General features: G+C 39.9%; 1 protein-coding gene across 1 annotated transcript in view; it reads left to right on the forward strand.

Annotated features, from left to right (window-relative positions):
- Positions 1 to 25,591, forward strand: part of KIF26B (kinesin family member 26B) — a 270,240-nt gene that overhangs the window by 203,148 nt on the left and 41,501 nt on the right. The window contains exons 6-10 of the mRNA XM_054280550.1: positions 4,969 to 5,175; positions 6,726 to 6,819; positions 8,868 to 9,130; positions 11,763 to 11,946; positions 15,101 to 15,260. Coding sequence (XP_054136525.1) covers positions 4,969 to 5,175; positions 6,726 to 6,819; positions 8,868 to 9,130; positions 11,763 to 11,946; positions 15,101 to 15,260 — 908 coding nt within the window. The remainder of the gene's footprint in view (positions 1 to 4,968; positions 5,176 to 6,725; positions 6,820 to 8,867; positions 9,131 to 11,762; positions 11,947 to 15,100; positions 15,261 to 25,591) is intronic.

Raw genomic sequence — 25,591 nt, forward strand, 5'->3', positions numbered from 1 at the left:
AATACACACATGTATGTGTGAAATAATTACATAGACAAATATACAAAAACCCCCCCCCAAACCTGTTGAGGAAGCCTGAACAGTGAACAGTACAGCTCTGATTCTGCGTTTAGATGTGGCATTTCACATCTGGAGTAATATTGTGGAGTTCAATGACTGTAGAACTCATGTAAGAACAAGTCTTGTCTATGAAGGCAGGAACTGAAATGCAGAGAAGTAAATGGGGGTGCTGTTGGATTAAATAGTTGTCTAGTGAAATACTGTAAACTCATAAGAGAAAACACATTAAAAAATGCTACCAGCATGAGCAGACCTAAGAAGAGAAGTTATATCCTGTAAAAGGCACAGCAGTGATGGAGAATAAGTGACCTTTTCTTTTATTCTGTCTCTCCACTCCTAGGCTAGAGTAATTCTTGCTGAGTTCAGCCAGATTTGCATGGGTGTAGCATTAGATCAAAATTAGGCCCAGGTTGTTTGTTTTACCAAGAGCACATGTCTCAGGAGACTGCTTTCATGTTTCCCCATAGGAACAGTCAGAGGTGCATCTAAGGCTGGGCACTGCCAAGACCTGATGGCTGGAATTCAAACGAGAGTTTCTGGCAGACTGAGTGCTCCCCTTAATTGCAAGTGGTGTCTCTGAGATGCTTCAATTACAAGAGATTAGTGGGAAACTGTAGCAGTGGACTGAAGGACTAGTGACAGAAGTAGTGACAGAAGGAAGTGAAGCAGAAAACCTTTATTCCTTTTAAAGAGAAGTTCAGTTTATTCTTTATTTAAATGTAAATTGCAAGCATAAAGTATTAGCATTCTAAACTTCACTTTTCAGTTAGTTTCAAATTAACCATACTGTATTTCTGAGTTCCCCAGAGCAGCATCATGATCTTCAGCCTGTCTGTTCCTTAAATTGAGCTGAAGTTTTTAAGTCCAGTAAGTTCCTGTGCTATCCCCATAGCTGGCTGAGTTACATTTGCCCATCCTTGTGCTGCCTCTCCTGGGGTGTGGATTTTCAGGAGCCAGCACAGACTCTGAACTTCCCCTGCTAATCCCCCAGCTAATAATTGCATGAAGGACTGTGAAACAGCAGAGCAGGAAGCTGTGGTCTCCCATCATTTTTACTGCTGTTTGTTGATTTACTCTTGTCATAACTACTGTTGGGAAACGCTTTGCCTGAATTCTTGGATTTAGGTTACAAACATAATAATGTTTCATAATGGGGTGTGGAAAAAATGGCTATTGCCAGATCTTTGAGGCCAGGCAGTGGCTGAATCTCTGTGTGCCTGGCAATGAAGTGTGACTCTGCCTCCTCTACAGCTGGGCAGGTGGACAGACTGGCCTAAAAGCTCAGTCATACTGCATTTGGACACAGCCATCAGGATGGGTCCTAGGTCCCCAGTCTCAGGCTGATTCCCAGACCACAAGCTTGCCTGTCTTTTCAGAAGATATATCTGGCTCAGATGTTATAAAATCTGTTTTGGTCTGCCCAGTGCATTGGGCCACAGTTATATATGTAGTTCTGAATGTGTTTCTCAGGACAGAAGTCTGCCTGTGTCTTGCCTGCCCATTGGGTTTTTGTTAGAGTCATAGCTCCCATGGAATATAGGGGACATACAGTCTGCACAGATGGGATCTAATTGTTTTCTCAACTAATGTAATGTAAATCAGGAGTAATTTGAGAGGATTGCACTAGTGTGAAACTGGCCTGAAAAATATTTAAGTGCCTACAAATTTCCAGATGAGTTCAAATAATCTATTGTTACTACTTGTATTCTGTGTCCATGACACTCATGTGCCTATTTTTATGTTGACATGTATTATTGCTGGAGACTGTCACACAGGTGTGTGTGTGTGTGTGTGTGTGTGCGCGCTATGGAATTTGGGACAGGCACTGTGCTTCCCAGAAAAAGCATTTTTATTATGCTTGGAGCAAAAAGAATAATTTTAGGCAGCCTACAATGTAGGCACCTACATCTCAGGTAAACTTTTAAGGTGCCTGTGGTGTTATAGAGAAAGCAAGAGGTATTTATAGAATTCACCTGTTATAAAACAGAACATGCAAATTTAGTGCTAGAAATGTCTGTTCCACTCTATTGCCTGCAAGGGGTCCGACAACTGACTCAGATGGAGACAGCTCCTGTAGGCTGATCTAAAAGGAGATGAGCAGAATTACCTTTGATGTGGTATCCCAAGGCACACAGACATCTTCATGATGAGTAAAAAGTGGTCCAGCTAAGAGGATATCCACATCTAATCAATACGATATTCCTCTACCCTACAACAAATGAACGTGATCTTTTCCTGCCTAAACTATTCTAGGATTCTGTGTAGGCATGGCACTTAAGGACATGGCTTAGTGGTGGACTTGGCAGTTATATGTTAACAGTTGAACTCAAGATCTTACGGGGTTTTTATCCAACCCATTTGATTCTGTGATCGATTAGGTCTCAAAGCAAAATCCCTAATGCACAGAAGTACAAAGGTTTATGGCAATAGCATTATTTTTCATGAGAAATGTCTATATTTGGCAGATTTGAGGAGCAATATATGCTGTTTGACAGTTCCTGGGGCTTCTGAGTTGAGCACTTTTTTTTTTTTTTAATAGAGGTTCATTCCAGTTATTTGATGGTAGTAAATTTTTAGGATTTCAGTTAAACTGGTTTTTTCCTTGCGGGAAAGAGGAACCTGATGCCTTAGCTTCTATCACTATAGCTGTTGGAAGTTAGGAGGATTTGTGGTATTCCTTCCGTAAGAAGTGGCAGGTATTAATCTGATTTTGTGTGAACAGGTTTAAATCCAGACCCATGCCAGTGATATTATATCACAACAAAGCCAGTGTAGCTTCTATTAACACTGCAAGCCCATACAGCTTGAGGCCAGAAAGAATTCTTAGACTGCCTGTATATGACAGGTTGTTAAATTCACACACTCACACACTGTCCATTCTCCAAAACCCCAAAAAACTTAGCCCAGAGTATTCTGTTAGGTCTCCTTTGCACACAAAGATCAAGGAGCTGGAGGACATGGTTTCACATCAGCCAAAAATACACATAAACTTATGGGGAAAGAGCTTTCTAAAGCATGCAAGTATTTTATTTAAAGTAGTTGAACAATAGTATTTATTTTGTTTCCCTGCAGATCAGTCTGATACTCGTGATATTGGTATCTACTTAAAAATGTGGGACACAGTAAAAGAAAGCCAAAGGCATGTGAAGTTGAAAATAGGAAAACAGCACAGGATTGATACTGCCTTTTGTTTTCTTGCTCCCCATGGATTTATAGTTGTGCTCCCTTCCCTCCCTGCTAACTTGACCAGTGCTTCCCTTCCAATCTTCCAGGAGACCTAGGGGTGGAATAAACAGACCTTGCCCAGTTCATGTGGACTGACTGGGTGTGTTGGCTGCTGTTGTCCTCATCAGAAGGCAGCTCTGCTTAGGGTTGGGTCCAGAAGAATGCCTTTGGCAAGACATTGGAGGTGGCTTTTTACAGTTAGAGGTTAAGTTTCATAAGCAGCTCCGCTGAGCAAGAGAACACGTTCCTACCCAAGGGATACTTTTCCTTTTTCCCTTGGATACTTGTGTAAAACTGAAATTGTGTGAGCAGATTTGTGACCATTTCACCATTTAATGACAACTTGTTTTGCCGGGTTAAAATACTGGAGTCAAATTACCCATTTGACTCACTGTCATACAGAGAAGATGTCACAGAAATACTGAATAATACTAGTTAATCTCTGGTCTCATTCTGTTGTCTTCAAAGGAGTTGTGTGAAAAATGAATTTTCCCAGATTTTGCTTCTCAAAGCAGCTGATTTATTTGCATGCAGGATGAGCTTGGGCCAGCATGAGATGACACCTGCATACAAAGGGCACCAGTCTCAGTGAGACCAACAGGAACTGCAGCCCAGCTTCAGGGGTTACAACCTCCTCCCGGAATGCATCTGCCATTCCAGCAGCAGATGTGCTCCCACCCTATGCTGACATGACCCTTCGTGGTCACTTGCATGCTAAACGTGGGTGGGTTTGACAGAAGTGACATATGATTAAGGAGCATTAACATAAAAGTTCTGCCTAGTTGGTGTGAATGCCAATCTGCTCTAGGAGGAAGTTGTGCAGGTGTGACTAGAAGTGGCAAAGAGGTGGTGTCCACCCTCTAAAGTCAGGAGCTCACGTGTCTGCTGGTGGTGAATTTATGGGGTAAACCAAAGCTAGATTGATTGTCATCAGTTTTACTAACAAAATTGCTTACCAACTCAGCTAAGGATACAGAATAACCTCATTAAATCTATGAAGATTTATTTTTGTCTCAGGAATAACATCTTATTATGTAGCTATTTAATGAGTTGTGAGCTAACATGTTTTAACAAATCTTTTATCGCTTATTACATTCTCTCCCTTGATGGTATGTTCAAAATCTTACCATTAAAATGGGAGTCTTTTCACAACTCTTTGATGACAGCACTCAGAACTGTGCATTTCATCTTTGCTTTGGATTAGAATTGCAAAGGTGTAAATTATAGATCTGCCTTTTATGGGCTTTTATTGATCAGGCTGTTTCGTAGAAACCACAGCAGTTCTGAAAGCTTAGCAGTCTAGAGTACCTTTCAGCTTTCCTAATTGGGCCACCAGGGTACAGTTAATTTTCAATTTATATTGAGAGTAAGGCAAGGTGCTGTAATACTTCCTCGTTGTACTTGAGTAGCACTGACACTAAAACATCATGATGTGCATTGTAATTCTCAATACACAAGTTGCTTGTTGAAATAGATTGAGAGTTCTGGCTTCATTCACTTTGTAGCTCAGGACAAATTTTGCCTAATACTACCTGCATATTCACTGGCCTCCACTGAGACACTAGCTACAAAAAGCAAATATGGTTTGGTCAAGAGTAGCTAGAAAATTCATTCAACATACGAGTTGTAGAACAACCAGTGAAACTAATGAAATGTGCTCATCTTTTGTGTGTTTGCTGACAGGTCAAAGTCATGGTGCGCATTTCTTCCACGCTTGCCAGAGACACGTCTGAGTCCAGCTCTTTCCTAAAAGTTGACCCCCGCAAGAAGCAGATCACGCTGTATGACCCGCTGGCCTGCGGAGGTCAGAATGCTTTCCAGAAAAGGGGCAGCCAGGTTCCACCCAAGATGTTTGCTTTTGATGCAGTTTTCCCTCAGGATGCATCACAGGTAGGCCCTGTACGATCAGAAGAGTTATCTAAGCAGAGGTGTGCACCAGAGCCAAACTCATTTCTGTTGCAGCAGTAGAACTTTCAGTGGACTTCTACCAGGGCTAAATTTGGTCTGCCATGGCCATCAATAATGAATTCAGTTTATTAAATTTTTGCTGAATAATTTTGTGCTTTCTTTATTCTTTACTGTAAGTAATTTCTCCTAAAATTATACTTTCAATAATAGTGCTAAATGGTGCCTAATAGGAAAATCCTCAATATCAACAAGTTACTGTATCTTATAAAATATTATTGTTGAGTGTTTACAGAGATGTGATCAGAACTACAGTTCTCTAATGCAATCCTCTATTAACTAAGGGATCGAGGATTATTTTTACAGTGTTCTATTGTACAGTTTGCAATAAGATGATGGGAACTTTAATCCACAGGTCTTTATTAATAAGTATATATTCAGGTTTCTTATCTTTATTAGACTTTGGTTTGATGAACTATGTTACGTAAATGTCATGAAGACAGTAAAAGAGTAAAGTAACATTGCAAAGTATAATTAGAAAACAGTCCTGTAAGACTGGCTCTGTATTCATAAACCAAAAAGATCTAGGATACAGTGCCATCTAAATTATTGTCACATAATTGTGTCATTAGGTCAGTCCCTCACCCAGTCCTGGTCCAAGCAGCTAGCACCTTGCAGACTAATGCCTCAATGCAGTTCAAGGGGCTGGCCTGTGAACAGTCCCTTTCTTGGCCCATTTTATTTTCTGTTGTAGAGATAGTCTAGAAGTAGCCACCAGGGTGGATTTACTTGATGTGTTGTCAAATGCAAAGTGCTTCCCATGGAGGCCTAAACTGTGAATTCTGATTGAGTTTCACCCACTGTTGTTAAGCAGTTCGTGCAGGAGCACTGTCAACCATTCAGCCTGCTTGAATCCTAAATCCAAGAATGCCTGGGGTAAATTTCTGTGTTGTACTCCTTAAAATACTGCTACAGTCTTCAGAATGGAGTCTAGTACTTTAAAAAGCTGAGAAGACTCATAATAATGTTGGGTCTCTTAGCTAATTCTAAAGAGCTGTTTGTTCCCTTTGCATTCCTTACTTACATGCTTGTGGAATTAAACTCAGTCCATAACTGGGCAAATAACTGAGCATGCAAAAATTCCTCAGTGTTGTTTTTTAATCAAAACTGTATTTTAAAATCCCTTAAATAGGCAGTTTTAACAAACCAACTGCACCCCCTTACAATATGTGTATTTTTTTTAATGCCACAAAGGATGTTTATGCATCAGTGAATGAAACTTACTTGATCCAGAACAAAAGTCCTGCTTCATGTGCTTATACAATTAATGTCATTCCCATCAACAGCACAGGTCACATGAATGAGACAAGCCAGGTTAGATTTTTTGTTACTTCAACATGATATCTGGAGCAGGGAAGACATTAGTGCACCTTTCTGGTGAAAATAATTATTTTCCTCATTATTTTTAATGCTTCTGGTTTTTTTCTTTCCTGTATTTTTATTATTTTCTTTTTTTTTCCCAATACCTGTGACAGGCTGAAGTATGTGCTGGGACTGTGGCTGAGGTGATCCAGTCTGTGGTCAATGGGGCAGACGGCTGCGTGTTCTGCTTTGGTCATGCCAAGCTTGGTTGGTATTGCTAAATTTCCCTACTCAAGCAGCAAAATGAATATTTTTAATACAGGATTGTTAATCTGTTAGGTTAAGGAAAACAAACTTATTTGTCTGTGCCTATTAATTGTATTTGAAAGTACCTGTGCATGATCTCGTGCTACATCTTCACCTCTTGCTTACACATTTATTCACTTTTCTTATTGTGTAAATTTGGACAGCGTGTTCTTTGAAACAGAAGTTACCTTTGAATTATTGCTTTATTTCAGCCCTTAAATATTATAGCAATTTTGTCTTTCATTGTCTTCAGTTGTTAATGAATGGTCCAACAGTGATCTACAGTTTTCCAAATGTGCTTGGTGTTGGTTTGCCCAAATGCCACTTGCATCAAGGTGTGCACTATGAGTATTCACTCAAGTACTTGATGTTTATGATGGCACTCTTATGGAGTGTGACTGGGCACTCAGTTTGATTTATGCTCTATTCCCTGATTAGACAGTTCACTCATTACTGACCTCTTCCTGCTGTGTCTCAAACAAGTCTTATTTTAATGGGTGATGAATGTTACTGGTGGATCAAAACTCACACTTTGGACATGCTTCAATAGCATTTTTCAGGGATTCATGGAAGGACAATACAGAGGAGAATCATCATCATTAACACACTATTATTTTGACATAACTGGATTTTGAGTGTAATCATATGTTTTGTTCATGTTTATCTAATTGTATTGTGGAAGTACTGTCTCTTGAATGAAGAGGAGTTAAATGCATGCGTGCAATGATTTTCATTCTTTACCATCTCAAACAACCACAGATGTACACATATAACTTAAAAGGATAACTCAGTTTTGCAGGTGGTAAAGAAGATCAAGCTGTATCAGGCCATGATTATCCCAAATTATAGCCAACAAAACCTGGAGAGCTCTGAATGCTGCAATGCAGCCAGGTCTGGTACAATGAATGGAGCAGGTTGGTGTTCCAGTTACACCAGAAGGCCCCTCTGGACCAGGCAGGAATGACACTAGGATGAGCTATTAGATGTGACCTGCCAAACACAACATTGCAAATGAGATGGGAAAGGAAGCCACCAGAGAACAGGCTACACATCCTTTAGAGAGATATCCCAGCTGGGCTTTTGCTGAAGCACGAGTTGGGTCTCTGCAGTTGCTTTGTTAACTGCACCACCACCATTCCAAAAGCCATGGACTTACCCAGACCTTGACAGAGACACATGCATAGAAGTTTTTTTTTCACTGATCTTTTTGCACATAGATTCAACATAAGAAATGAAACAAGGTAAAGAAGCCACAAGTACTTGCCTGAAAGGATGTATACCTTTATCATCTGGCTTACAAATTTAGGAGCTTTAGAAAACTCATCTAAAAGCATTATATGTAGTGACACCTAAAGAAGTTTAAGATAGTACTCTGTGTCTGTTCTTAATCAACAAACTTTTACAGCAAAGAAAAGGCAGAGCTATAATTGCAGAGTTAAAAAATACCTAACCAGGGAATGGTTTTGGCCCAGAGGAAATATTAATTGTAGTGGACCCATTTCTGCACCAAGTGATCACATATACCTGGTTGGTTTTGGGGATTTTTTTCTGAATTAAGTTACATCTGCGTGATTCTGGGGTTAGGTTTATGTCAATCTCAACTCCAGCATTTGAAATACAGTCTAGTGCTTTGAAGTAAAATGGTATTGAAAGAATACCACACTTATAGTATTAAAAGTAGAGTTTTTTAGAGACCATGGCACTCCTGCTTTGCTCAATTCCCTCCATCAGATGCTGCAGCATTGCAAGGTGGGGGCCTGCAGCACCCTGCTTGGGAATGGGAAATGTCAGGGGAATGCACCAGGTAGTGGTTTTTGAAAGAAGCTCAAGATTTCATCTGCATTTTCCATGTCCTTTTGTCTACCCTGCCTATATTTTCCCATTTCTGACTGTCCTTGTTGTAGTGAAGCTGTTTTCATGAATGCTGTGCAGGATAACCTCTCTTGGCAAAAGATTGTCAAGGTCCTGGGAATGATGTTATATTTTCTTCATCTCCCCATTCCTGACAGGGAAGTCATACACCATGATTGGGAAGGATGATTCCATGCAAAACCTTGGAATAATTCCTTGTGCCATCTCGTGGCTATTCAAGTTGATTAATGAACGCAAAGAGAAGACAGGAGCGCGCTTCTCGGTCCGGATATCTGCAGTGGAAGTGTGGGGGAAAGAAGAAAATCTGAGGGACCTGTTGTCAGAAGTGGCTACAGGCAGCCTGCAAGATGGCCAGTCCCCAGGTGTCTACCTTTGTGAAGACCCCATTTGTGGCATGCAGGTGAATCCAAGATAATTTTACACTGAAACAAGTAAACATTACTTTTTTGGTTTCTTCTGGATCTATAGAGATGGTTCAAATTCAAGAGCTACCCAGAGAATAGAGTTTATAGACTTGAAAGTGTTTACTTTAAAACATGCAAGAACTTTATGACCTGCAGCTGCAGGGCCATCTGCTCTCTTGGCCTAAATATTTGTACCTCTGGTATAAGTGATATAGAGCAAGGGCTTGTGTTTGCAATAAAATGTGAAAACATTCAGAGCAAACAAAAATTCACCCCATTCTTAAAAAAAAAGGGAAAAGAAAAAAAAGTGTGATCTCTCTTTTGTAAAACAACAAACTAAAATATTTACTGTATAAATTGCTGTAGGCCATTAATATGGCTGTTTATTTCTTTTTAAATGACATTATTTATAGCATTTGCATTAGCAGTGTTGTAGGGAACATTAATTGCAACTTATTAATTGCTGCCAAGAAGTAAATTCCTGATCTGGGCAAGTCAATAAAAACTCAAACTCTTCTCCGATTTGGAGTTTTAGCAGGAATGAGTAACTGGCTCATCTGTTTTCTGGGTAATTATGAGAAATTCTTAGCAGCCCTATTTTTTCCCTTTTCTTTTGGGTTGAGGGGAAAAGGGACCTATTCTTTCATTTTGCTTTTTGAGTGGGAGTAAATCTGCTTTTTGTATGAGGAGATGAAGAGGGAGGAGAAGAAAGTGATGGAGCTTGAAAATATTCTTTCATCCTGAAAGGCAAAGGCTGCTTTTGTTGAGAGCCCTGCTTATTCCAGGATGGGGAATAGAGGGAGAAGGGAACAGACCTACAGGGTCATGTACCCTGTATCCACCTCCAAGCATCTAGAGATCATGACTCACATCCGCACAAGTCGTGAACTGTGAGATTTTAAACAGCAAGCAATAAATTTTGTGTCTTATCTCTTTGTGGTTTAAGCTTTTTAGGCATACTTAGGTCATATTTTCCATTCTTTTGCATTCTACCTAAGGACTATAAAATTGTGTTTTGATTTGAAATAACAATTAGGGTTCTCATTTTCACTTAACTCCTGACTTCAGCGTTTTATGAAATACTTACTGTATCACTAGAGATCTCACCCTCTGGTGTCCTGTAACTGATGCAGTCTGGTAAATCTGAGAGACTTGAGTCTGCACAGTTCCCATTGGGGTGATGGATGGTTCAGTTAAGAATTTGCACACTGCACGTGTTATATAACTGTGTCACAACCAGCATCTCCTTAGCATTTAATTCCTTACTAAGGCATTTTAGCACAATAGCAATAATAATAAATATTCCATTATGGTAGCTTATTTTCATATAGATACAGACAGTACATATACAAAATTAAATATTTTGGATTAGTGAAAAAGAGGTAGCTCCATGATACACGTATGTAAATCTGCAGTGTGAAAGACTGAATTAAATTACAAGGAAAGAAGCCTTTTCATGTGTGCTTACAAGACATTCTGGAGTCATGTGCTGAACACCTGAATTCTCCATATCCTCAGCTGAAGGGAGGATATTATATTATATTATAGCCATGCAGATATGCAGAATCAGCAGTGTGTATAGCAAACGAGTGATCACCATATGTCATACTGTCTGTCACTGGACCTTTCCAAGTATGCACATTTTCTTGTTGCTTACATTAGTGAGATCAGCCCACAGACTGGCCTGCCTTCTGCTGACCTTGTTAACTCCTTCCTGTCCCCCTCCCTCTTTCCTGAGAGAGCTTAGCCTTCAGTGTGTCACTGAATCCTATGCACAGCCTCAGCTTTATCCCTCCTCAGACTGGATAATGTTTGTAAAGAGAAAACAGAATTACTGTCTTTTGGAGAACTTAACTGTCAGCTATATTATATGGCAGGGGAACAAACCCCATGAACAGGGAGCTCCTTGTTGTTTTTATGCCAGACAAGACAAATCTATCCTATGGGCTGTGGGCCAGTTCTGTGTACTGCCAAAACTAATGCCATCACATTGCAGTCTCGTGTCCCATGCACAGACAAACTAGTCATAGGTGACATGAAACATGCAGGCATTCCTAATGTTAGGAGGTGTTAATAATATCTGCCCTTCTATGCTGTCTGTCCCTTAGAAGAGTTGAGAGCAGGCTGGTGACAGGGACTGAGATCCAGCAAATATGAATGTTTGTACATTACCTGCCTTCTTGCATTTGATGGATTGCCCTGACTTATGAGCAGGTGCATAATAAACTTGTGGTATGAAGGGGCAAGGAAAAGGCTTCTCTTCTGGGCTGCTCCTTATATGGCATGGGGCAGAACACAAGCTTCAGTCCTGTTACTTTTGAGATTTATCTGTGGACTGCTTCCTTCTAACACTTTCTGAAGGTGTTAGAACACATAGCCCTGCCACTGCTGCTGAGTTTGGGATTGACATGTCTTCTGCAATTTTTTTTCCCACTTCTAGCCATGAGGGCTCCTGGAGGGCATTCTACTGCCACTGCCAGTGTCAGGAGGGTCTCTTTGGGCATCTCCTCATTTGTGGTCCCAGTAGAAGGCAGTGTATCCACACCACATGTTGATTGCAGGAAGTTGTCTGGCGGCGTTTACCTGTGCGGGAGTTTCTCAGCCGTTTCTCCCTGTTGTTAACTGCAGCTTCAGAACCAGAGCGAGCTGCGTGCCCCCACGGCAGAGAAGGCTGCCTTCTTCCTGGACGCCGCCATCGCCTCCCGGCGCAGCAGCCAGCGGGACTGCGACGAGGAGGATCACCGCAACTCCCACATGCTCTTCACGCTGCACATCTACCAGTACCGCATGGAGAAGAGCGGCAAGGGCGGAAGTAAGCTGTCCTCTTGCTCCTCTGGGAAGTGGGCCTTCAAAGAATGTTCTTTAGTGGTGAAAATTAGCTGAGTTCTCTATTCACTGTGGGGTGGAGCCATTCATACAAGCAGGCTGAACAGTGCCTGGTGAAGACCCACCAAAGGCCATTAAAAGTCACTGGGGATTATTACTGCCACTTGTCAATTCAGTTGCCCTTGTGGAGACACTCACAGTTCTCAGCCCTGTGTGGGCCTCTGTATCTGAAAAAAAAGGTGCTTTTTAAATTGGCCTTCATTATTATCATTACAGATAGTGTTGAGATCATGGATTAAAATATTGTGGTGACTGGAATTCCTTGCCACCTTTATGTTAACTGTTCCTCTTTGGCACCTAAATAGGGCAGTGTGTGTGGAAGCTGATGCTGACAATCCATAAACTGGGAAGCTGATGTTGGCAACCCATAAACTATACCCTTTCTTGGAGATACATAATATTTTAGTTGCTGGCCCAACTATATATGCACAAAGGACTCTCATGGTTCTTTGTAAAGGGTCTGGATTTTTCAGATAGGCTTGTTTCCTCTCTTTGTCATGTATACTTTCACTGGCTTGTGTCTTTACTTCCATATCCCAGGAAAAGGTGTTTCCATGTCTAATTTTATGTTTCTGTAATTTTCAAAGCCTTCTTTTTTCTCACACCATTTATATTTTTATTATATTTGTCTTCTGTTTCAAGTCTCTCAAATTGTTTATGACTGAAGATATACAGAGAGGGGGTTTTGTTAGTAAATTCCAATGATAAAAGATTTGTATAATGCAGGAAGAACCCCCACTGAAAAAGAAAACTCTGACATTGAAAATATTTTTTTCAAATAATCTTTTCTTTACAGGGAAAAATGTTTGAAAGAGACCAGAGAAATCTCCTTCTTTAAACTCATGGGCTTAAGCAATTCTGCAGAAACAGCATATGTTTCAGCTCCTGGCTCTGCATAGGCTATTGGTAATAAGGAATAGATTGCAAGGTGATGTGTAGTGGGTGTTCAGCACTGCAGTATTAAATCTAATGTTTAAATGAAGAAAATTTGCACTGAGTGTACTTACAAGAGACAAAAACCAAAAAGTTCCTCTAAATGGAAATGCAGCTTGCATGTATTTAAGTAATAACCCCTGTGGAATTGGCAGTCAGAAATCTCAATTAACTAAAGATTTATTAATTAACCACCCTGCGGTGGAAAGGAAGACAGTGAATATTCAAACAGACTGGTTTATAGGAATAAGATGGCTGATTTTGAGAGAATAATTATTGCAATTATTTAATGCTTCATATTTTTTACTACGCAAAAGTACGTGCACACACAGTCCTTTTCTTCTACTTTCAAATGCCATTAATAAAAGGGAAAATATTATTGTCTTGTGGTTATAATTTCAGAAAAAGAAGGCACAATCCTGTTGTATTAGAATACGGCATGCTTTGCCCACTGCCTCTAGTTATATCTTTGTCTCGTGGCCAGACCATCCTCCTGTCTTCAAGTTCCCATATCTGAGTGGCCTTACAAGCTAGGCAGGGTCAGATCCCACTGATAATTGAATGAGGGGGAATTCCAGCTGCTCAGAAAGGGCGCCTAGTGATTATCACTGTCTCCTGCTGTAATGAAGGACTTCTCAGAAATAAACCCATGAAGATAGTAGAGATATATAGATTCCAGTAACAGGATTAAAAAAGGACAGGAAGAAAGGGGAAAAAAAAAGAAACCCAGCTTCTAAAGGATAAGAGATTAAAGGGCTGGCTAACGTGTGATTTTGGTAAAAAATGACTGTTAGAATAAGGCGTTGGTACTGTACTTACCTCCTTGTTAGATTCATTACCAATATTATCATGAAGCAGGCTTAGCACCATTGAAATAAATGACATTGTGGCAGAACTGGATCACTGTCATTTTTCAGCTGTCAGCTCTGCAAAGTCTCTGTGACCATAGGAAAAAACCCCAAGTGTTAGGATGTTCCACTTCTTTTCTCTGTAGTAGCCAGGCACATTAGTGAACAACTTCCCTGACAAATAGCTTCATTTTCAGATTAATCAAGTGGATCTACAATCTCAAAAAGATTACTTCAACATGTAAATTAAATAAGGAAAGAAACAACCAGTAAGTGATCTTATTCTAGATTTCCTCAAGTTATGTAGAAACAATGTGTTTTTGAAAGGTAGTGATTTCTTGAATTTTCTTTTGCTTCCCTGACATCTGGTAATCTTAGCAACAGAAATATTTATCACATATGATTCAGTAAAGTCACCTACAGTCATTTACAGTAGCAACTAAATGCATTTCTTTGTTTTTCTAAATAAATGATTGTGAGACACTCAAGTAAGGAATTCCAGCCTTCTGAGAATAGCGGTGTTAGAGGACTCAGGGACTCTTTAAGGAATTTAAAGACTCTTAGTGGGGAGACAAAGGTCGTCCATGATCAGTTCAGAGGTACAGGTGCTTTACTTGGTTTTCTCCAGTCAGTGCAGGAGCTCATAGTGTCTGAGGATACTTTCTGGTGACAGGAATACCTAGAAATCCAGTGTTACATAACACCTGATAGAGCTGAAGAACTAAGAGGACTTTAAAGCAGCAGATGTTACTGTATTTTAACAATTGTTGACAGAGATACTGGATACATTTTGGAATATTATTCACAAACCCCAAAGGAGGTCTTCTGTCTTTGTTCATCTTCTCACTTTTTTCTTACCAAATGTACAAGCTGAGATCCTGTGTCAAAATGGCTGTGAATTAACTTGCATAGAGCTAAACTCAGATGTGAAAGTATTTGTCCTGCTGTCGGAGATGTGTTTGTGTCCTCCTATATTGCTATTGCCTCTCTCTTACAACGTAGTGATTCTGTTCTGTTCTGTACCTATTGAGTTAAGATCCTAGGAATAAATCTGCCTTTTTCTACTGACTGCTTCTAGACTAACTCTTGAGAACAGGGAGGAGTGGTCCAAAAAAAGTCAGCTAGGAAATTGTTCTGAGGTAGTAGAGAGCTACAAGCACTTCTGTGAAGTCTACATAGTTCCCATCCTGGATTCATAAGGAAGCACAGATTTTTAAAGAGAGCAAATGTCTATTAATCTTGATGGAAAGCTGCTTTTGGAGGCCCACACTAACTGTCTGCTCTCTTTGTTTGTGGCAGTGTCTGGAGGTCGCAGCCGCTTGCACCTTATTGACCTGGGCAGCTGTGTGAAAGTGCTCAGCAAGAACCGCGAGGGGAGCTCCGGCCTCTGCCTCTCCTTGCCCGCGCTGGGCAATGTCATCCTCGCCCTTGTCAATGGCAGCAAACACATCCCATACAAGTAAGTGCTGCTCTGGGTTCTGCCTAGTGAGGGGATGCTTGAAAGCAGTTTGTCTGTCTGTGCCTGAGGCAGATTTGGGTAAGGAGGAAAACAGCCTGCTGGGGTCAGTGCAGCCCTCTTGAGCCGTGGCAAAAGCTGCCCGAGGTTCAGTGACACCTTATCTGACCTTACACCTGGGAGCTACACACCGTGTTTGACAAATAGATTTCAAAGGAAGAAGCCTGCTGAAATAGGACCCAGGTGGCTGAAAGATCTTAAGGTTTGAAGTTCAACACATTAGGGTTTTGTTTTCTGTGGCTGTTCAAAGATTTTTTTTTAATGTTTCAAAGCATGTGAGAATGTTTCATATTTGTTCCAAGGAGAGGAACATTGCTGTCATAGTGCAGCACTGTAGAGAAAATCATCTTGCTGTCCACTGTATGTAATTTGCTTTATTGGAAATATATGTCAGAGTGAGCTTGCATGTTTGTAATGAGATTCCTTCTGTGACCTAAGGTTACTTTGAGGGGCTTTTTTTGCATGGTTTGAATCTCAGTGTCAGCTTTTCATATGCAAAAAAGAAGTAGGCCCTATTTGCCACAGTAAACCAGTGGTCATTGCTACTGCAGGGAGCTTCTGGGAAACAAGAGGAACTGCTCACCTAGTGGGTATTCCTTGTGTTCACTTCTTGTCATCACTGCCTCTCCCTGTGTGTCATGTGTGCAGGTCTGAGAGGAAGCTCGGATTAATTTCCCAGCCCAGGGAGTCACACTTCCTTCCTATTGAGAAATTTTCTGATTTTGCTTTTCTCTAGCCTAGATCATAGGGAGTAGCAACTAGCATCATGGGGATGGCTTCCAGCAGCATCTTCCAGCAGCAACTGCCAATAAATGTCACCATTCATGAAGGACAGATGTATGACATCAGGAGTTAGGAAAAACAGGATGACACAGAGAATGAACCAAGTAATCCACAGAGCAATATTTCAGTCCATGCCTTTTACCCTTTTTAGCATTTAAAAAGCTGAAAACTTGATTATTTACACATCTCCATTCAGGATTGCTTCTTTGTTTTTGTCTTCATTTTGGCAAGTGAAAATGAATTGATATTGGTTATAATCTGTTTTTGTTCCAACCTTTAGTTTCAAAAATTATTTGGTACTCTGGACTTAAAACATGCTTTCTGGAAACACTGAATTCTGCACTTCACAGAGTGTAACTCAGGCAATGCTTATCACAAACCTGTCATTCTTTCTGTTGGATTTTATGGATTGAGGAGGAGGCCACTGGTAGGAATACAAAAGATAATGTTAGTAATGCTCACTAGCTTAGAACTAAATATACAAGGAATAGTTACCAAATAACATCAATTGTCTTTCCTGGCAATGACTGACCAGGAGAAGAGCATTACCAAACACTTCTTCTAATTGCTGTGTGTTCAATCTCTTTTTGCTGTGACTCCCAGCTGTTGCGCTTGTGAGCCTACACAGCCAGAGATGTCAGCATATTTTCTCATCAATGTCTGTATGGCTGAAAGAAGATCAAAGCTCTCTTCAGGCCACAATCCCCTCTTTAGTTCCCTCCTAATAAGAATTCTTCCTATAAGCAGATATTATGGAGTGTAGAGAAGTGGTTGGTCATCTGTAAATCAGAGTCAATGCTGTGTTTGTAAGAGGACTTTTAAAATATAATTTGAAAAATACATTGGCGTATTTTGGAGCAAACCATTTCTTCTTCTTGTTGGGAAGAATCCAGAGAACAATTTTCTGATATGTGGTCTATTCCTGAGCAATGGAAATAAGAGTTTTGGTGGCTGGATGAGCACTCTTAGCTCAGTGATCCAGCAGTACAGCTGTGTCCTGCTCCTCAGTGGAGATGAGAGGAAGGAGAATCTGGATGTGCATGTGCTGCATTGCAGAAGAGGCTCAGTACCCCACAAAAAGAGATGATATGTGTTCAGTGGCACGTCGTGTTTAGAGCAGTGACTAGCCTCTGTAACTGGGGTAATTCCCCTTTCTCTAGGGGGTGTTCTCTTTCACTGTTAAGTATAAAATTGTGTTTTTGTTAACTGCTTTTTGAATGGGACCAAAGGAAAACAATGGAAGCATTTTTTTTTATGTGACAGCTCTGCACATTGTGTGTGGTCTCAGTAAATTTCCATAGAGCAGCAGACAAAATGGAGCATCTTTGTAGTATCTGAGCTATTAAACAGCCGTTAAGTATTTTACGGCAGCCTGTCAGCAGCCACCGCATGGCTTCCTGGGGACTTAGAAACTCGCAATGCATAGTTTTTCTCTGATGGCAAAAATTTGGTTCTCTAAACTTTGAGAGGCTTCCGGCTCTTAAATTTACTTAAGTTTTGAAGTATCCAGCTTTATGTCCACAGGTAGTAGTTGTAAGGGAAATCTTGTTCAGATTCATAGCTGGAGTAAGCAGATGCCACTGCATTGCCTTCAGTGGTCTCTGTGTTTGTGCCAGGGATGAATTTGCCTCTCCACCTGCAGTCTCTATGAGAAAAACACATGCTGTTTTCCAGCACATGTTGCTTTTCTTTAATTTTTACCCACAAGGCTAAGCTTTGGAAACCATTCAATTGGAATCTTTCTCCCTTGGGAAGAGCCCCCATATGCTCCCATTTTGGGAATAGTTACAGAGATTTATACTAGCTTTAGCAGGAACTTGTTTTCTGAAGTTGTAAGAAAGTAATGTAGAAATTCTCAGACATCAAACAATATGGTGTGATATGGTTTGGGGGCTCTTGTCTTGTATTCAAGTCAAATTTCACATGGGTCTGAATTTGGGACAAGAATCCCTGCACTGGGCAAATACTTGCAGCTAATGAGTGACCAGACCATGATTTCTGGGAGTTTGTACATTTCATATATGTACTTTTACTCTCTCAGTGTCACTATTATTGTCACTATTTCCAGACCTATTTTGAACCTTAGTAAGAACATTGTTCTGATTGTATGATTCTTCCAGCTCAGTGTCATATATAAAAATGAATTTTTTATTTGACTTAAATACATTGCCATTTTATGTCACCAGTTTCTTTTGCTCTTGAGGTATGAAGAAATACTTCAGAAGATTGGGCAAGAATTATTTTCTCCATGGGAATATCAAATGTCTTAAAAAAATTGGAAAGGGGCACTTGGAAGCTCAAGGAAGAGCAAGGGAGTCAGTGACCAAATATGGTTGGGCTTACATCTGCTACAGAAGGGTTTTGCTAAGATGCAGTAATTGTTAGCGCCATTTCATGTTTTTAAGAGTATTTCAGTTTTATGTCAGTGCTGTATTATCTTCCTCTGATTTCCAAGATGAATGTGTTTTAAACCCTCAAATGAACACCCATTTGCACAATTTCCAGATACTGGTTTATATAGCTCACTATTCAAAAATTACTCCAGTTGCTAGGCAACATGGGTGGTGATAATTCATGGTAATGCTGTTTTGGAAATAATAATTTTTATGCATTTTAATGACTGTGAGAATGTAAGGAAACTGTTTAGAAAAGCGCAAGGCTGTATGAATTTCTCTTCCAGAAATTGTTGCTTGTTTTATTTAATAGGCTTCTCTCTTAATGTGCTATCCCAATGTGCTAGTGTTTCTAGAGGCATCCTGTATTTTCAGCTACATGCTTTGCTTATCCAAGGAGAGAGTCTTGTCTGTAAAATAGATGAGTGTGAGTTAAAAGCAAGAATTTTATTCGTGACAGTTCTGTTTTTCTGTCATATGGTTGCATTTCCTCCCATGCCTTAATGCTGGTATTGCTTTATTTGATCCTATGTGCATAAAATAAAATTATATTAAGTGACTGGTGCAAGGTTGCACAAGAGGCTTCATGGCAGAGCTATTGGAATATTAATCCCAATATTACCAGTTAGATTGCGCCTGGGCAGTCTGACCCTCGCTGCTTGGCCAAATGCAGCAACTGTGGTGTAATCACCCCAGAGATACCTTGGCTTGCTGGTGGTTGCAGCTGGGCACTGAACAAGTCCAGGCTTGTCAGGAACTCCGTTTACCTCAGGAGAAAGGCTTCAGGCGAACAGTGAGGAGGAAAAGGAGATGGATTCTGCTGGAGGGTTTAAATCCAGAGGTTTATTCCATGGTTACAGAGGTCTGAATGTAGGCAACTGCTCCAACAGAATCCCGGCCGCATGGTCTGATTCACCTTTTAAGCTCAGGGACAGGGGGAGGGGAGGTACAGGTGAGCCACCCAACCAGGTGAGAGGGGCAGGGTCTCAGGGGGGGATGACACCTAGACAGGCCAATGACCCCTGGGCCTGAGGGGCATCCTTTGAACTTGACCAACCACACGACGCCTTGCTGGAATGTTAAACCTGATTGACAGCCCAGCAGGGGGCGAGGGGGGAAGGGGAAGAGAGGTATTGGCACACCCGGGGAAGGAAGTTTACCACACACTGCAACACAGAGCCACTGTGTTTTAAGATCTAATCTGGTGTTTAAAGCATGGGTTAATCCATTCTTTCTTTCTGCATGACCTTTGGAAAATAATTTATTCAGGTGTTTATTTCTTTATTCACATTTATAAAACTGAAAAAAATAAATAGGATTTTTAAAGGGTATTCAGAGTTAGCAAAAAGCACTATATACTTTTCCACTATTGCTAGGACTGTTACCCTATTTTCCCCTTTCTTTATAGTTAATGACTCACATAAATAGTCCCAATGTCATACAGAATGTGAGAGTTTTTTTGATCAAATGTAGAATTGCTTTTGAGTAAAGAGGAAAATGAAAGTGTTGGATTATAGTGTTGTGGTATACTAGTTTAAAGAATGAGCTGTATATCAGATGTTTTCTTTAAATTGTTAGTTAATTGTTGAAAAAAATGAAAATGGGGTTTGGATGGATCCAGTACTTCAGTTTCTCTTCTTAGTTAGATGGGTGTATCTATCTGCAGTTGTTTCATTTTTGTAAAAATCTGTGTGTCAGAAGAACTGAAATGCCAGGTATCTTTTGTTTATATGCATTTTTTAGCATGAGTTATATTATTTTTCTCAGAAAAGATGTTAGGATTTTCAGGAGGATATTAGGATTTTCTTGGGCAATAATTATCATTAGTACTGGAGATTTTATCCTTATTTGTGAGCTTGAACAAAGTCCTAGCTTTGTTGGATTCACTCAACCATGTCTGCTTACTAGGTCTAAGAACTTAATGACACATTTGAACTATATGTCAAATGAGCAATCTATTTAATGGTTACTTCATCAGCATCTGAAACTAGAATTTTTTTTTTCTTTTTTGTTTTTCATTAAGAAGCTTGAATCACTTTTACTTTCCACTATTTCATCTATATCTTCTATTCCTTAACTTTTGCACCTCCTCAATGAGAATATGGTACAAAGATCACAGCCTCAGAAAAAATATCTGGTGTGCTCTTCAGAATCTCTGATCTTTATGTGTTAATTTAATATTGAATATAATAGAAGTGGATGAAAATCCGTTTTGCTGTTTTACTTGAGGAGCTGTGAGAGCAGAAGAAGGCGGGGGAGAAATGAGGGCATGAGAGACATCTGAAACAGAGTCACAGGGCTGGGAAATGGTCTAAAATGAATGGGAAAGCTCCAAGAGACCCTGAAATTCTGTGTAAAGGAGACAACAATCCACAGAGAGGAACTGGGAAGCAAACAAGGAAGAAGAAATGAGCCTATTCAAAAAGAGAAATAAGCCTAAGAAATACTCCTGAATGATCCAATTGTAGGAGAGTGTAGTAGAGTGGTCAATGGACATTTTGTTGAACGTGAAATAGTTCCTAATTAACTATCAAAAACATGGTCTGCTCAGGAACAAAAGAATTTTTCCTTGATGTTTACAGCCAGGATTATGTGGACTAGAACCTTGGCTAACAGACACTGAAGCCACTGGAGCAATGCTACCTTGTACCAGTGGAGGACCTGGCCTTAGGCATGTGCCCTTTGTCACTGGGCAGGTGCAATGCAGTTCACTGCAAGAGCAATGAAACTGTCAGCATGCAGATAATGAGGCCAGCATGCATACAAGGAGCATCTGACAATTATGTTAATCTTTGGGGCTTTTCTATATCTGACAGTTTACTAGGTTAAATTTCTGGCAATTTCCTTCTTTATTCCAGGGAACTATATAAAATAGGTGGAATTAGGGATGCATAGTTTGTGAATGTAGGAAAACTTCCTGCATTTTGTTAGAATAATTTAATCAGCAGCTCAGGATCATGCAGATGATGGGTCTGCATGCTCCAGCAATTGCTGTTGTAGTGTTCTCCAATAATGCCCTTTATTGTAGGATATTTTGTACAGCTGATGGTACAGATTTGAGCTCTATCTGCACACATCTTACAGCACTGTGTTTCATCATCAACTTAATAAGAGAGCAAAGAGACAAAATCCTCAAAAGAAGAGCTGCAGTGGAGCTGCCTATCCCCAGCTTTGGGTGTTCAACCCAGTCTGGCAATGTGACAGGAATTGGAGCAGCGGTGTCTGTGAATGTCTGTCATGGGTGTAAGTGGCTGTGTTGCATTCACTGAGCTTGAGCTCCTGTTGCACCAATTTTACTACAGACCTCAGCTGACAAACTCCATTCTGCACAAGCATTCAAGTGAGAAGAATCAGGCCTCAAGAAATATCTCTTTGAATGCTCTTTGAACCACTCAGCAAATTAGTACTTTATGGGTACTGTAAGCAGCAAATAATGATGGACTGCAAAAGAAATGAGAAGGAAAGTGCTGTGGTTTATAGTCAGACTTAACAGCAATTACTAATTGCATTTAAATAGCCATTCCTATGAGCAGCAGATAGCTGCATCACAGAAGGACACTACTTTGGTCCCGGGCCAGCACAGACGTGGCTGGTAATGAACAAGCAATCCAGTAGCGTGCAGTTATTCCTGAAATATAGCTTGAGTGGAACCCAAATAGGCCATTGTGGTAATTTCATACAAAAATTAATCTGTACTTAATTCATTAAAATGTCATTTTGAACATTTAGTCAGGGTATTCAGCAGTTTATTCTCACCTGTTCCACCATTGGTTCAGGCTCAATTGAACATTAATACATTTTCTTTCATGGAAATGTGGTGATAATTCATTTCATGTATAATTGAGCAATTTTTAAATAGTCATATCCTTGGAATAACTACCTCTTGTACAATGCAGCAAATTATCAAAAAGCATGTAATAATTTTTATTAGACTTATTTCACATTTTTTGTTATCTCCACTTTCATGAATAGTTGCATATGGATATGATGTGCTAAATTAAATTTCATTTCCACATTGATCCTTCTTTGCTTTGTATAAAGAAGGCCTGAGTCTGTGACTCAGACCAAAAAGACATCCCGCCGCAGCAGACCAAAGAAAACAGCTTTTCTATTTATCTGCCAGTATATAGCTGCTTGTTTGGAATTGTGCGTCTCATTGCTAAGAGAAGGTTACAGACTGCAGAGAACTTCAAAGAGAAGCAAGAAGAATTATGAATGGTTTGAAATGAAAGGGTTACTCACCTGGAAGAACACTGTGACAGAAATAAAGCTTCATAGCTTGTAGGGAAAAGGAGGCCTTTGAGAGAAGAGATGACAACTGCTCTGTAGTGTTTCAAGGACGTGAATACACACAGGAGAAGAGAATTGTGCCTGGCGAGACAAAGTGGCAGAATGATTTCTTATTTTAAAGTAGTGATGTGGAGGAATATAAACTTTAAAGCATGCTAACAGGGATTCCTATTAATGGAATAACTACTCAAGAGCTGAAGTGAACACTTAGTTGGTAGAATAATTTAAAAGCAAAATAAACTTGTAACTAACAAATATCCATTAACAGTTACATAATAAACTGTTTAAGATAGATTAAGGGCTAGGCTTATGGAATTTCAGTGCAGAGTTCTGGGTCCAAATCTTTGACAATTTTCAATATCTGTACTTCCTTTTGATAATTTATCTTTGTCCTTGATTGTCAAGTGTCTGTGGATGGCAGGTAGTTATATAAATAAACAATTAAATATGTTCTAGTGTGTCTAATAGAATCAAATCTGCTTTTAAGAGCCTGAAAATCAGTGGTTCGATGGATTGTTACACTTTCATGATGTCAAAGAAATACAGAAAGTCTCAGTGGTGTGTTTCTTGAGACCCTACCCTAGCAGTCCATTCCTGTGCCAGATGATTTCAATGAGTTAACAACTTTTCTCCCTTCATCATTTAGTTACACTTTTTTTTTAAGGTCTCTTTCTCTTCAAATTGCAAAATCAAGTTCTCCCAGTGCTTGACTATGTAAATCAATGGAAATCTTTTTATTGGGATTTGGCTTAAACCCCCAGATTAGAAAACATGCTTACATTTAATTAGATGAGATAATCCTCAAATCCTTGCTAAGGGATATTTCATGTTCTGTATTTGATGATTAGCAGCTTATTTGTTGAAAGAGGCAGTAGGTGGTTAAGTGTTACCTAATGTTGAGTTTATTTGGAGTTGCAAGGGACATAATTGATGGAATTGGTGAAGGTGAAAACTGCAGAAGTACAATCATCTATTGATTGGTTGCAAATGGGTCTGTGACTATGAATTTGAAGCTAAAGAAGTTTATGCAGAAACTTGCCCCACAAATGGGGACTTGAGACTACTAAAGTGGTACAAGCAGGACTATTTTTTTTTCTCTTCAGTGTATATAAATGGTATTTGTGACTTTAACTGAAGAATGGACATAACCTTTGCTTACATTTTCTGGGCAAATAGTTGAACATTTTTTCTTCAAACTCCTTCTTTTCTTGGACTCTATTTAGACATCACCCTCAAAAAGGAGTGACAGGCCCTAGAAGCTTTTAAGAGAATTGTGGGGTTGTAAGTGGAGGGTACTTCAGCCAGTCTGCCTTATTGCTTCAAGAGTATTTGAATGACGTTACGACTGCAGGATGTTTTTTTACTGAAGTTTTTGTTTTCATAACACATTTGAGAGTAAAGCAATGGAGATAATCCTCTTGAGCTCTTCAGATACAAGATTCTGCTGGATGATCAAAGTTTTTGGCTGGTGGTTGCCTCCAGCTCTATACACAATGAACAGATGTGGGTTTTTAAAAATATGCATTGACTTTTTAGATTTAAGCAGGCTGGTTAGAACTATCTTCTGAAATATTAAAATTACCTATCTCATGCTGCAAGAAGAACTTGTTTTATTATTTTAGTTTTTAAAATATATTTTTGTAAGGGCCATCCAGGTGATATGGTTTCTAGCAATATCTGACAAGACTCAGTAAAATTAATATCAGACAGCAGATTTAACTGTTTTGTCTGCATTGTCTTTTAGCTTTATTTTGCCTTATCATCCCATCAGAAAAAACTGTCCTACCTGCTGCATGTAAAATTACTACAATTTAAAATTATTTTCCAATGGGTTATTTTTGAGAGATGGTGAAATTTACCGAATTGTTCTCTCCCCATTCCTTAGTTCATGCTCTTGGTCAGAAACAAAACCTCAATCTCCTTTAAAATCAATGAAAAAAATGCATGTCCACACTGTCAGAAATATCAGCCCTTGTGGCTCCCTTTGGTGCAGGTGGTTCCAGAGAGCAGCAGTGGTGGCTGTTTTGGTGCTGTTGCAAACATGGCTCAGCTCAGACACAGCAGAGAACGAAGGAGGAGGGGGGCCCTTACAAGGTTAAAGTTGTTAAAGGCATCTCATCATCTCTGTGTAGGTGGGACCTGAATCTCCTTGGAGCAGTCTTTTAAGGATTGAACACAATTTTCATGTCTGCCTCCAGCTATAAATAGAGTAGCAGAATCTTTTGTGCTCCTAGACTGTGCTCCTTTTCCCTTGCAAACAACAGTTCTCACAGGCTCTGAGTGAAGTGTTTTTGAGTTACCTGCCTGTGCAGGAGGATGGGAATTAGATGCAGTATCCATATCTGCTGCACGGCTGGCATGTCAACACAACAAACAAAAATGTTTTCAAAGGTATGGTGTTGGAGAAATAACTGCATTTTTCAGAGAGAGAGTGTTCTAGGAGCTCTGTGTTCTCAGTCAGATCATGCCAATATGCACCTCTTGGATCCTGGACATCTCTCTCACACGTGGACATTGCTGGTGTGATGGAGGACAGTTCTCATGTCACAGGCAACTGAGAGCAACTGCTGTAGTTGTGATAGTTTGCATTGATGTATAAACTACGAAAAGGAGGAGGGGATGATGGAGGATCAAACCTGAATAAAATTTTACTCTGAAAATGCATATGAAAGAGAAGCTGTTGGCACCCTAAAACACTCCTCTGGTGAGATTTGTAGAATACTCCTGTTTTTTTCAGCTAATGTTGAGGCTGCTTACTATGGAGTGGGTTTTACAGAAAAAGTGAGGGTGTGCTTTAGTAAGTTTTAG

Source organism: Melozone crissalis, unplaced genomic scaffold, assembly GCF_028551555.1.
Source record: "Melozone crissalis strain CALT ecotype California unplaced genomic scaffold, PUWL_Pcris_2 ptg000027l_1, whole genome shotgun sequence".
Lineage (NCBI taxonomy): Eukaryota > Metazoa > Chordata > Aves > Passeriformes > Passerellidae > Melozone > Melozone crissalis.